Source organism: Neopsephotus bourkii, unplaced genomic scaffold (assembly GCF_033783945.1).
Source record: "Neopsephotus bourkii isolate Nb327-2 ecotype Australia unplaced genomic scaffold, CSIRO-AGI_Nbou_v1 NB_1331, whole genome shotgun sequence".
In the NCBI taxonomy this organism is placed as follows: Eukaryota; Metazoa; Chordata; class Aves; order Psittaciformes; family Psittacidae; genus Neopsephotus; species Neopsephotus bourkii.
Genome location: NW_026901811.1, coordinates 350,005 through 362,997, shown reverse-complemented (window position 1 = coordinate 362,997; position 12,993 = coordinate 350,005). Strand labels below are relative to the sequence as shown.

General features: G+C 46.9%; 1 protein-coding gene across 7 annotated transcripts in view; it reads left to right on the top strand.

Moving 5' to 3' along the window:
* Positions 1 to 12,993, top strand: part of LRRC7 (leucine rich repeat containing 7) — a 402,104-nt gene that overhangs the window by 156,989 nt on the left and 232,122 nt on the right. For 5 of the 7 annotated variants that reach the window (XM_061366414.1, XM_061366411.1, XM_061366410.1 and 2 more), the window contains 3 exons: positions 425 to 517; positions 2,413 to 2,487; positions 6,394 to 6,695. In XM_061366414.1, coding sequence (XP_061222398.1) covers positions 425 to 517; positions 2,413 to 2,487; positions 6,394 to 6,501 — 276 coding nt within the window. In that variant the 3' untranslated portion in view covers positions 6,502 to 6,695. Of the gene's footprint in view, positions 1 to 424; positions 518 to 2,412; positions 2,489 to 6,393; positions 6,696 to 12,993 lie in introns of those variants that run through there. The other 2 variants (XM_061366412.1, XM_061366413.1) reach the window with 2 other exon arrangements.

Here is a 12,993-nt window from a genome sequence, read left to right as displayed (position 1 = left end):
ATAAGGGGTTTTTTTAATCCTTGAAAACAACATTTTGAAATATTATCCAAAAACAGTGTGCAGCAGTGTGAATATTACAGTGTCACTGCAGCATGCTAAAACCATGCAGATACATTCAGTTTATAATGATAGTCTGCTGGCTGAGTTTTACTGCACTGTGCAGAGCAGCTTCTGAGAGGGTCAACTCGTCTCATCAGCGGTGAGATTAGTGCTCAAGGCCAGGTTGGATGGGGCTTGAGCAAGCTGCTCTAGTGAAAGGTGCCCCTGCCCATGGCAGGGGGTTGGAACTGGATGAGCTTTAAGGTCCCTTCCAACCCAAAGCAGACTGTGGTTCTATGCAATGGATATATGTGAAGAAGATGCTGCTGTTTGGATAGGCTGGAATGTTGGCATTGACTTACTTTGCCATGTCTTTTAAACCTAGTTTTGTGTGAGGATAGAGAAGAATCCTGGCCTTGGTTTTAGCATCAGCGGTGGAATAAGCGGACAAGGAAATCCATTCAAACCTTCCGATAAGGTAAGCTAGTTACACGTTTCTCTAAATGCTCCTTGCTTTCGAGTCTCACGTGGAGACAGACACAACACCAGTGAAACTTTTTATGCACTTCTGTTGTGATTTTTGAAAGAATTTTCCCCATAGTTGACTTTTTCTTTTGTTAGGAGAGTATTTGCTTTTTCCCTGGTTAACGAAGCAGAGAGAATCAAAGCAGGAATCATGTGTGTGCCTATAAAAACACAACTGGAGATTATCAGCTACACAGGGCTTTAGGAGCAGGACGTGGACTCTCAGACCTGTTCTGAGCAGTAAAACTGATTGGAGTTTGTGGAAAAACAAGTGGTAAGGGTGCATCTCTGTTGAACACAGAGTTCATACTCTAACGATACTGGATTCAGTGTGAAGAGGCTGTCATAACTTCCATAAACACTGACAGTATTCAGCAAATGATGACAATAAAACTGGCTTTTCACTTCTTCAGGTATTTGAGATCAGCCTGCAAATTGGAAAAATTATTTCCTTGGAAATACCAGTCTGACACAGCCTTAACTCCTTTCAGATTGTCACTGATAACCCTGGTCTGAACTTCAAGAAATGTTGCATTTAACATACATAACTATTGGGTATTTTAACAGTTCTCCCTTAAAACACTCGTTTTTGTGTCCTCCTTTGAGGCTGCGAACTAGACTTACACTTTATAACATCACTGTCTCTTTACTGTACAATGTTTGACTCAAGCTGTGCTTCCACTGTCTATCGCTTGCCTGAAATTACTAAAGCAGAGTCTGTATCCCCTTGCAAATGTGCCTGCACCAGTAACATGCTCAGTGCATCAGCACCTGTAGATGGGCTTCATTTTACCCATAGCAGAAATGCAGATCTGTGCACTAAGTGAGTGATGGGGTAGTTATGTTGAGGAAATTAATAATGATAAAGGGGTTTATATGCTGTTACTCCGAAACACTGCAGCAGGATGAGCACAGCAGAGAGACACTGAGGAGGGTGCACAAGTGCAGGGCTGCCTGAGCTGCGGGGGGAATACTTCACATATGTTCACCACGGAGGAACCCAATCTTTGATTTGGGTTTTTATTAACGTATTTTACTGAAACACTGAAAACTAATCTAGAAATATCCTTTATCACTTCATAATTTTACCCCATTCAAAGCCATTCATGGCTCAGACCTTAAACTGACAGTCCTGCAGAGCATTGCACCGAGTATCTCAAGGGCTGAATATCAAGATTGGATTGTAGAAAACGTTTTAAACTTTTTTAGGTAAATTAGAGCACATATTAATGTACAGATTATGGTACCATATCATTCTATTAATTAATGCTTGCTCCATTTTAATTATCCTCCTGATAACCCTGTTATTTTTGCCCTGTTCATATTGGACATTATTTTGTGATGTGGAATCTTAGTTTCAAACGGTAGATGTGTCAGAAGGGAGCTTAGAGCTCATCCAGCTCCAGCCCCCCATCATGGGCAGGGACCCCTTCCACTGGAGCAGCTTGCTCCAAGCCCCTGTGTCCAACCTGGCCTTGAGCACTGCCAGGGATGGGGCAGCCACAGCTTCTCTGGGCACCCTGTGCCAGCGCCTCAGCACCCTCACAGGGAAGAGCTTCTGCCTAAGAGCTCAGCTCAGTCTCCCCTCGGGCAGGTTCAAGCCATTCCCCTTGGCCTGTCCCTGCAGGCCCTTGTCCCAAGCCCCTCTCAGATGATAACTCACTGACGGTCACAAAGAGCTGCTACAAACCCATCCTAGTATTTGATTATGAACAGATTTAATAGAATTTCATGTTTAGAACACTGACAGAATATGTAAAGCCCCAGACAGCAGTTAGGGAGACACCTGTATTTTGGGAAGTAGTTCTTGGTGATAGCATCCTAACCTCTGTTACTTCTGACTTATAGGGTATCTTTGTTACTAGGGTTCAGCCTGACGGACCAGCATCCAGCCTGCTCCAGCCTGGCGACAAGATCCTCCAGGTAGGGGCGGATTTAAATCAAGCTTTGCCACTGAACTCGGTCTTTGCGTCTTACAAGTACAATGACATGGCTTTCGGGACACGTTAACTGCTGGTTTTGTTGCCTTGGTACTTTAATGCTGATTTATAACAGCATTACAGTGCTTTTGAAAGCTGCTCTCAGAAGGAAGGAATAGAGCTGTTTGAAAGAAACTGAGGGTGTGAAAAAGAGGCACAGGGCTGGTCCAGGTGACACGATTTAGGAGAAGGTGCAGGGAGAGAGGAGTTTCATGGGCAGTGTCACAAGCAGGATCTGACAGAGCAGGACGTGTCTCCAGTTTTCACCTTTGCAGTGGTGTAGGGAGCTCTATATTCACATTTTGACTATATTGGTAATTGACTGTATTGGTGATGTATTGGCAATGTATTGGCAATGTATTGGCAATGTATTGACTGTTTTTGACAGAACAAGTAACTGGAGATATTTTTGCCTCTCTCTTGCTGCCTCAGCATTTGTGAATGCACTTGCAGGCAAAGGATCCACTGCTGGATCATGGAAGCAGCTGTGGGATTTACAGAGAAGTCTCCACTTTTTGTTCTGTTGGTTGTAACAAATGTTTCCTGTATTCCAGTGAGCTTTTTAAAGAGAAAGATGGGCTGTTCCTGCACACACCTCTCAATGCTCCTCATCCACTGAAATTAAGGGCTGTCTGTACAGAAAGCATCTTCAGTAGCCTCTCTCCCTCCTCCTGCCCCTCTCCCTCCTACCCAGCAGGGGCACTGCAGGAGGGACCAGCTCTGAGCTCTGCAATAGGCAACTCATGTTTGCCAGGATGCTCAAAACCTGTGAGACAGAGAAAATAGCAAAGCTAAATGAAGCACAAAATTAGCTAGAGATGGTGCTATATTGAAAGGTGAGCTTAGAAACAGAAGCAAAAATATGCTAAAAGATATTAAAAAGCAATAGCCAAATAAGGTGAGAGGGTGACTTCTGATGGACACAGGCCATCAGGAGCTGGGATTTCTCATGTCTCAGCATGTGTTCCTAAAGCAGGAGCATTTACATATGTTCATTTAAGGTACTGCTGCATGGTCTGAGGGGAGCAGATCTCACTCTCCTGATTTATTCATTCCTTACACTTATGGAGTTTGGCTTTGCACTCTCAGTCCCTCTCATCAGCTCGCAGCTCCTCATTCATCGCTGTCATTCCAGATGCTCTGGCAAGAGCATTTTCCTTTTATTTGCAATTCCTTCTGCCCATGCATAATGCCTATTACCAGGTGTTGATTTATATTGTGCCAAGTAAAAGGGCCATTAATCTCATGCAGGAATTAACAGACAAAAACCATATCTGTGATGAAGATATTTTACTTCTCAAACACAAGCAGTGCCTTTAGCTGTGAACGTATCCCGTTCCTTGGGCAGTAAAAGCTTGAAATCAGTAATACTCAGTGGCATCTCTTCACCCCAACTTTCCACCGTTGCCATCACCTCTGTTTTTATCTCATGAGGCCGTCCCCTACCAGAGACCAGGGCTCTGTGTTACAAGTCCTGGGGGAGGACGAGGTCCCAGTTTCTGCTGGGACTCGGAGGCACCATCTCCCTGTGTTCCCTCAGCCTCAGCCCTCCATCATCATGCAGTCTGCCCCGTGATCTGCTTCTCCTGTCATACAGACCTTCATCCTATGGACTCTCTCCCCCAGCATGTGTGTCTGAATCTTTCCCACCAGGTTCCTGGCCAGTGCATTTGTGTGTCTCCATGCCTGATATCCCTGATGTCACGGTCACTGGAACACCACCATGTCTGTGTCCCTTTTGTGCTCCCACACATTGCATTCCATTTACTCAGGGTGTAGGTAAAATATGGACAGGTATTACCAGCCCAGGGCTGCAAGGGGGATTCTTCAAACACTCACCTGCAGGACTGTGCTTCGCAGGATGCTGTCAGAAGCAGTGATGTTTCTGTTGTGCAGTTACGTGTCTCCCCGTGCAGTTTTGGTAGAAGAGGGAAGGAAGATTCAAAAAGTAAAAGGTTTGACATTCCCTGGCTGGACTTACTCATGAGAAACTGTCATCCGTAAGCACAGTTTTGCCCAAAGCCTGTTTCTGAGAGACAAGCATCTGTGTGCCTTCTGCAGGGAGAACGTTCTCGTCAGAGGAAGTCCAGAAGCTCACGGTCCCACTGGGATCCCGGGGGAGCAAAATCGTTGTGTCTTCCCCTCGTGTGCCATAAGCTCTTCAGTTATTTATTTGATAAGTAAAAATTGCTTTGCTGCTATTGAATTAGCAGCAGTTTCAGTAATGACTTCAGAGGAGGGACATGGCTGCATGGCTGCTGGGGCTGTCAGCAAGCAGGGAGCAGCTCTCACCCACATCGTACAGTTCTGCTGCCCTGTGTTAAAGGCTGCCCTTCAGTTCTCACAAATCTTGTTATGGTGGCTCCATGTCCAGCTAAAATCCATTCTTCCTGCCTAAGAACTAGAACTAAATAATCACGGGATCCAAGACTGGTTTGGGTTGAAGGCAGCTTAAAGCTCCTCCAGCTCCAACCCCTGCCATGGGTAGGGACATCTTCCACTGGAGCAGCTTGCTCCAAGCCCTGTGTCCAACCTGGCCTTGAGCACTGCCAGGGATGGGATAACTCAATGTGTAACAATAGATGGGGATTTCGTGATGTATTTTGTGGGGAATGTGAGACCCCAGCAGGAGTGACCATTTATTCCAGTTACCATTTATTTAGCTGGGAAATCCCAAATCCCTCTGGCTGTGGACCGCTGCGGCGTCTTTGGATGTGTGCCTCCTACAGCCCGCTTCCTCCAGAACCTTTTCTTGGGGAAATGAGGTTTCTCTGTTAGCTAAAGCTGAGCTTGCACAAGGCCTTCCCACCCCCCTCACCGTGCAGCTTGCCAAGGAGAAGGGACAAGGGCAGAGCTGCCTGGCCTGAGGCTGTCTGCAGCTTCTTTGATTTCTATTTCTATTTTGGAATGAGCAGTGCAGATCCCAGTGAGCTGTGTGGCGAACACTGGGAAACTTCAGTGTCTCTGAATGACACCAGAGCCTGAGATGACCTCCAACTGAATGCCAATGACTGCCTAGTTTGGGCACACAAATGAATGTCTGAAAGTCTTCCTGCCTCAAATCTGTATCCCTGTTTCTTGGAGCTTTATCCTTTAATGCAGTGAGAGCCCATGGGGCATCCTTTCTGCAGCCCCTGCACCAAGGGGAGGACCTTGGCTCTAGGAGGGCTCTGCAGGCACTTTGTGCTGCTTGTGCTGATGGTGGGCTGGGGGCTTAGGGCTTGGGAAGTGTCTTCCATGGGTTGTAGGGTGTAGTACAGTTGTGTGGTGGCCAAGATACCCATGTGTAGTGGTCTGGGTGTGTGCAATAATCATCTTCCACATTGGCTCTTCCGTAGGGCTGTAGTTTCTGTAGTAGTTGAAGGTTTCTCCTGGTGTCTTTGGGCAGGGAATCAGCACAGAACCAGAACAGCTGAGTGCATTTTCCGCTATGTGTATGCAGCATGTCTCAGCTGGAACCTGCCTTTGCACTCAGCAACATGTTCTGGTGGCATTAACCTCCTTTGGGCTTCGCAGCGTTTGAGCCTTGCACATCCAGGGTCATTGCTCCTTCAGAAAATACGTGGAACACTGAAGAGTTGCCAAGTAGTTTAAATTGGGAAGCATCCCTGAGGCTTTAAGCAGGGGTGCAGCATCTGTCCAGTGCAGGATGAGAGGGATATGTTCTATTAAGGGCACAGTCCAACTCTTGTGTACAGGAAACCATCATATGATTATTATTTATTGTATGATATGATTATTATTTATTGTAGCTTTGGTTTTAATCTCCACATATCCCTTTGCTCCCCCAGAATGACGAGGCTAAATTGAACCTCCTTTGACTTCTCCTCTCCTTGTGTTTGTCTTGCAGGCAAACGGCCACAGTTTTGTACATATGGAACACGAGAAGGCTGTGCTACTCCTCAAGAGTTTCCAGAACACAGTAGACCTAGTTATTCAACGTGAGCTTACTGTCTAACTATTTTTTTATAAATAGTAAATATGTCTAGCCAGATCTAATGTTCAAACAGATTTATACATAGGAAACAATTTTTTTTTTGCCAATTGCTGGACCAATGGCAAACAGTAGTGCCAAATGTAAAATACTCTATGTTAGTACCAATCATCTTGAAAAAATATATTAACTATATAAATATATTGTTCATGTGGCTACGTATTAGTTTTACTTGTCAGCCTCTGGCTGTGCATTGGTGCGTTTTTTTAATCCAGTTACTTCTTAAAGTCAATTTCATATGATTTCAAAACACAGAAGCACATACAAGTTCTTTAGGAATTCTGCTGTCCATCAGAAACACTGCCTCAAAGTTGTATATGCCTTTATAAAGATAAAATATATTAACCTGTACTTCCCATGAAATATTTCTATCATGTCACATACAAAAATAGAGAGAAAAAATATTTTCATAAACACCTCAAAGAAAGTATATATTAAATTAAATTTACTAATGTTCATTTATTTTCAATGCAAAGATATTATATGCCTTATGAAAATACCTGTACATATGCAGTGTGTATAGCTGGCTCCATATGAATTAGTAAAAATGTCACTATACAGGGTGAGATACTTAATAAATTACACTCGACTCTGGGACCTACACAAAGAACTGAGATGAAATTGGTTAACTTCTGTCGTTTGACACTTTTAGTTGATCCCATGGGAACACACTCGGTGGATGAGCAATGAGTTCAGGCAGGTATGGTCAGAAATGGAAGAAGGTTGTGATGGGTGGCAGTAAAAGCACCTTTTGTTGCTGCTGATTTTATTATTTCAGGTTTTAATTTAATGACAGGCTCTTTAGTTCCATTCCCTGTGCCTCCCAGTCTTACCCTGTTCTGTGTTTTCACGCTGGTCCAGCCGTGCTCGCCCCGGTCGCTGTGTCACTGTCAGGGAGGCTTCAACCTCTGTATGTTCCTTCAGTTGGGTAATGTGGCTCAGGGGGAGCAGGTTCAGTCCCGGGAGCAATGCTGCCCTGGCCTGGGGAAAGCTTCCCAACGCAAGTGTGAAGCTGGAAAACCCTTCACGTCCACATCCCAGCGCTGTCCCAGCAGAGCATCCTGACAGCACAGAACCGCTGCTGCCGCAGGCGTCCATCGTGTCTGCAGCCAACGGCAAGATGGAGAAATGTAAGAAACGGGTTTTATGGGGATCCAGTTCCCTCTGAGCTGATGGCACCGCTCACACTGGCCTGAACGGAGAGCGAGAGCATGCTCTGGGGGGGCCAGGCTCCCTTACATCTATCTTTTCCACCTGGGTTACAAGCTCAAGGCGGAGGAGTGTAGCTATAGCATGAGGACATGGCCACAACACTGCACTTTGCTGCTTGCACGAGCCTCTAGACTTCTCACCCTTCCTGCTCTCCCATCAGGCACATGCTGACTGGGGCAGCTCTGTTCGGATTAAACAGGGCTGTGACATGCAGCCCCTGGTGCTGCACCCTGGTGTAACTGCAGCCAGGGCAGCCCAGCTGCACGCTGGGTGCAGTGGGTGGAAGGATGAGCAGCACAAGGTGCCATCAGCATTCCTACCAGCCAGTGTGTCCCTGCCACCACTGGAGCATACCCATACTGGCAGCTCCTGTCCAGGCAGGTTGGTGTGCCAAGGGCTTATGTCCATATCAAGGCAAACTGGGAGAAAGGAAAACTGATGCAACTACTGGGACCTGGCAGTCACTTGGTGCTGGGAGAGGGTGGTGGCTGTGACCACATGTGCACGTGGGAGAGGAGACAAAGCATTCCACACATAAAAAGTAAATCAGAGGTTAGTCAGTGAAACAGTGCCGCAGGAACCATCCCCTAACGCTGTTAGGAAGCACCAGATTTGGGGGTTTTTTCTTCCCCTTTTTTTCTGACTCTGTGGCAGCTCCTGAGCCCGTTGGGATGACTTGGTTCTCGGGCTAACCTCTGCCATGGGAGCTCTTTTGCCATCATCTGGGAAGTGACACTTCTGCATTTGCACATAAGCTCCCCCTGCATTGGCTGTTGCGTGTTGGAAGGACCTTAAAGCTCCTCCAGTTCCAAGCCCCTGACATGGGCAGGGACCCCTTCCACTGGAGCAGCTTGCTCCAAGCCCCTGTGTCCAACCTGGCCTTGAGCACTGCCAGGGATGGGGCAGCCACAGCTTCTCCCTCCTACATCACCTATCTCCCTCCTCCTCAGTTAGTGGGAGAAATTAAGTTTATCTGCATAAATATTAATATCTGTATAAATTCAAGCCCACCTTGTGCCCTCATCCAAGCAAGTGCTCCAAGTGACAGCACCATGGTGCTGCTGGCACTGCCAGACACCAGCAGGTGCCACTGAGCTACAGCCAAAGCTTATCCTAAGTTTTCCAGTTTGGAGAAGTTAGTTTATGATATTCAGAACACCAATGTAAGTAATTAATACTTATCAGTAAATGAAAACTTTGATGCCACCAGCTGAAAGAGCTCTCTGGATTCACAAGAGCTGGGGCTGGATAGTTACGTGCTCCATTTTTCCAGCTTTGGATGTGATTTCTTTCCACGCCTGGATGTGATTTCCTAACGTGCCACCAGGCCACACCGGCTCTGGCTGAGCCCATCCAAAAGTTCTCTAATTCCCCTGACATTTCCAAGGCCAAAATTCCCATTCCTGAGTCCCCATTGCCCTTTAGAAAACATAAGAATTTATTCAACATCATGTTCAGGAAGCTGTAGACACCTGCGCAGCTTGTAAGTACGTTGAATGGGAATTAGGTCCCTACATGAGTGTTTTTGCACCTAAATCCCTCTCTGGAGCTGCCTTTGGCCTTTCAGGTGGAAAATCACTCTTGTGACTGTGCCCCCATGCACAGCCACTTGTTGGTGCCAGTTTGTGCTCCGTTGTCTTCCTGCACACCAAGTTCATCCCACCCAAAGCATGGTTGGCATCACCAGTCAGGCTGAATGCAAGCCTGCGTTCCAGGGCTGCCAAGTGCTTTCCTTAATGGATTATAATGAAATACAACGAAGCCAGGTTAGTGCAGTGGAATGTCATGTTCTGGTCCCTAACTTGGCCCAACCTCCCACCACCTCATGAGGGGGACTGGGGGATGCTTGGACTCTCAGACATACCATAGTGAAGCTTTAACACCAACCGCACTGCCCCAGAATACCAAATACATTCTTGCTGGCATTATTTCTATTCAGATGGGCTGAACTCTTTAGCTAGCAGCAGCATTGTGAGCAATGAACATTACCTAATGGACTACTTAGGAGCTTTCCAATGATCCTTCAAAATACACCCTGCACCTCTTGTCTTCCCTGGCAAGTCTCCTGTAACGTCCCAGCCACAATCACCTGCAGCCCCGTTCGCAGGTCAGGTACCAGGTTACGTGTGTGCTTTGCACATAATGATGGTATTTTATGTTATTTTATTTACTACATGTGATTATATGGCAAGTGCGGAGGCAGCGGCACTCCCCCTGAGGTGAATTCCATGCGTGGGTTCACTTCCATGTGTGTGAATGGATCCAGACCCAGGCAAGCACGGCCACAAGAGGCAGATGCTTCCCCCGCTTTGTGCTTTTTAGATTTGTCCATGCAATAATCACTTATTTAACTAACGATCCTCAGGGAAGGGCTAGCTTACAGAAGGAGGCCTGCAAGGTTATTCCCATATGCTCATTTTACAACTGGTTTTAAGGAGTTCAGTGGTCGGTGCCACCGCTCCGGTTCCTCCCCATAACGCACAGTGGGGCCCAGCACAGACTGGCAGGAAAGCCTTTGCTTTTCTGCTGCCTTGTTGGAAGGCAGCTCCTACGGGGAAAGAAGAGAGGAAAAAAAGAGGAAAAGGAAAAAAAGCTGCTTATTTTGAGACAGAGGGGAAGCTCAGACCATGGGAAGCCCACAGGACTCTCCAGTCTTAACAATTCACCCATTTTCCCATGCCCAGCTTGCAGTTTTTACACAGGCGTTGATGAACTGTCATATTTAGAAGCAAGTTGTTCATAATAGTGATCATTTAACATCTTCAGATTGGTTTTGGTGTTTTCCAAGGTATTTTTTAGCACATCCATGTCTGTATTGGTGTTTCACGGCACTACGCCAGCTCCCGAGGTGAGAACAGGCTCTGCCAGGCAGGGACACGGTGCCCAGCAGTGTCCTGGTGCAGGTACCTGGTGGAGGGACAAAGCTGAGGTGCAGGGGACAGCTGAGAGTAAAGCTGAGGGCTGTGTTCCCCATGCTGGGCACACAGTGCCCCCAGGACAGCAATCAGCCATTCCAGGGCTGCACTAGGGATGCTCAGCCTGGAAGCTGGCTCAGGTTTCCCCAGTGTGGTCTTTATCTGAGCAGGATTGAGAAGCCCTGGACACCTGAAAAGTGCAATCACTGCTGTTACAGACCACCACTAACCTGCAGGAGCAAAACTCCAACTGAAATGGGTATGAAATGTCCAGGAGATTGGTTGGCTGTTGCTAGTCAGCACTTGGAATGTAAATCCTTTCCTTGGTTAAAGCTCTCTGGCTTCTAATATAGCACTTAGTTACCTTGAGCAACTGAAAAGCGCTGATTTATAGCTATGGGTGTGTGTATGTATATATCTGATGGAGATATATGCAACAGTAAATGCAAAGTCAGTGTTAAATGGAACCCCAGGCTTTTTGGCCTGCTCAGGAGCAGGCTCTGCTCTCCAGAGGAGCGGGGTCAGTGCCTGAACAAGGGGCTGTTGGGGATATTTATCGGGGGGACTGACCTCTAATGGAGCAGGGCTGGAGCTGGGCTCTTGCAGGCTGGGCTGATGTGGGGTGCTGTGTTCCACCACAGTGCTCCCCATCCCACCACCGGTGAGCCCTGTAAAAGCAGAACCAGGATCTGACATGAGTATTCATGTCCCCAGAGCCCCAGAGGCACAGGTCGGGGGCTGCGGGGGCTGAGGCTGGTGGATTCCACACTAGGATTGCCAAAAATGAAGCGTTCCCTGCAGCTGAGCTCCCTTCCACCTCCACATCCTGCCCCAGGGCTCTGCCCCGGCCTTCTGCCATCAAAACCTGAACTTTAAGCGAGCGCACAAAGATAATGTGACTCCATTTCCAGGCAGTCGGATTTGAGGCTCTATTCCCAGTGTGAATACAACACGACGATACAACTTTCAGGCCAGTAGTTTGGATAGGATACGGATTAACTGATGGTTCGGTTTGGTTTTGGTTTGAACACGTTTGGTGATGGTGGGCACAAGCCATGCGGCTCCCAAAGGCCAGGCTGGGGCACAGGTGGGTGGCAGCAGCAGGAGAAGCAAATGTCAGGAGCAGTTTCTATTAAAACCGTTTAAAAAGGGTTTAAAAATAAAGCTTTTTGCCAATCCTCTCCCTGGGCAGCTCCAGCGAGTGGGCTGGAAGCAAGTGCCACCATTGCATTGCGTTCAACATTGCCACTGCCCAGCCCCAGCCCCGTGGCACACAAGGGGTCCCCAGTGTCCCCCTGGGGCCCTGCAGCCGCTGGGCTGGTGCAGGCAGCTTTGCCCCCCCTCAGAGCAGACGCTCCCATCGGTTCAGTTTTCTACTTGTGAGTACTGTAGCCAACAGCTTACTTTGTTAAAGATTTTACCATTTTATAAAAGACATGTTTAATTATGATGGAGATGGCTGTATTGTAATTAATATTTTGAGATAATTGTGATTTTGAGCTTAAATTATATACAGAAAATGGTCATTTTTGTATGTGTTCAAAGATTGCTATATTACAAATGACTAACTGTACTTTTCAGTTTAATTACAGTATTAATGTAAATAAGGCTGAATGAAGAAATATTTACTACTTTACTAACATAGATTGTGAATGTACTTAATGTTTTTTGCAGTATAAAGACTTACTGAACTTGAAAAGCTGCTTCATTTTATGTGCAAAAAGGTACTTCAGAACTCTATTTTAACTCTCTTGATCAGTGCAATCACTTCTCTGGTGGGTTAATTTGCACACGCCGGTTGTATCCACCCCGTCCCCCCTCCATGTATGACACCCCCCGTAAGGTGCATATTGTGTTTCGAATGCATTTTGCAGATGCTGCTGTACATAGAACAACTACAGGGACTAAACCAATGCTGTGCAGTGTATAGCAGAGCCATTTTTCGGCTTTGGTGTACCCAACTTTTTCAGTATTTAAAGAAGTGTTTTGAATAACATTAAAAAGTCTCTTTATTGTATAAATAATAAAAATGTCACCTTATTGTAATTAAGCTTGTCATCTTTTACTGCTGGAAGGGAGCTGAGCTCTCAGAGAAGGCTGTTGGGAGCGAGCTGTCTGGTGGTGACCCATCCCATGGCAGCCCCGTGCCTTCCCCCTCAGCCTCCTCCACCAGCAAACCGAGTGGAGGCTGAGGGAGAGACTCTGCAACTACCAGAGCCTTGGAAATGGAGCAGCTCCCCTCGGTCAGTCATAGCTGCCAGTGAGACATCAGAGATGAAGAGGGGGCGGCTGCACGTGTGTGTGGAGCAGCTCAGCATTCACTGCTCTG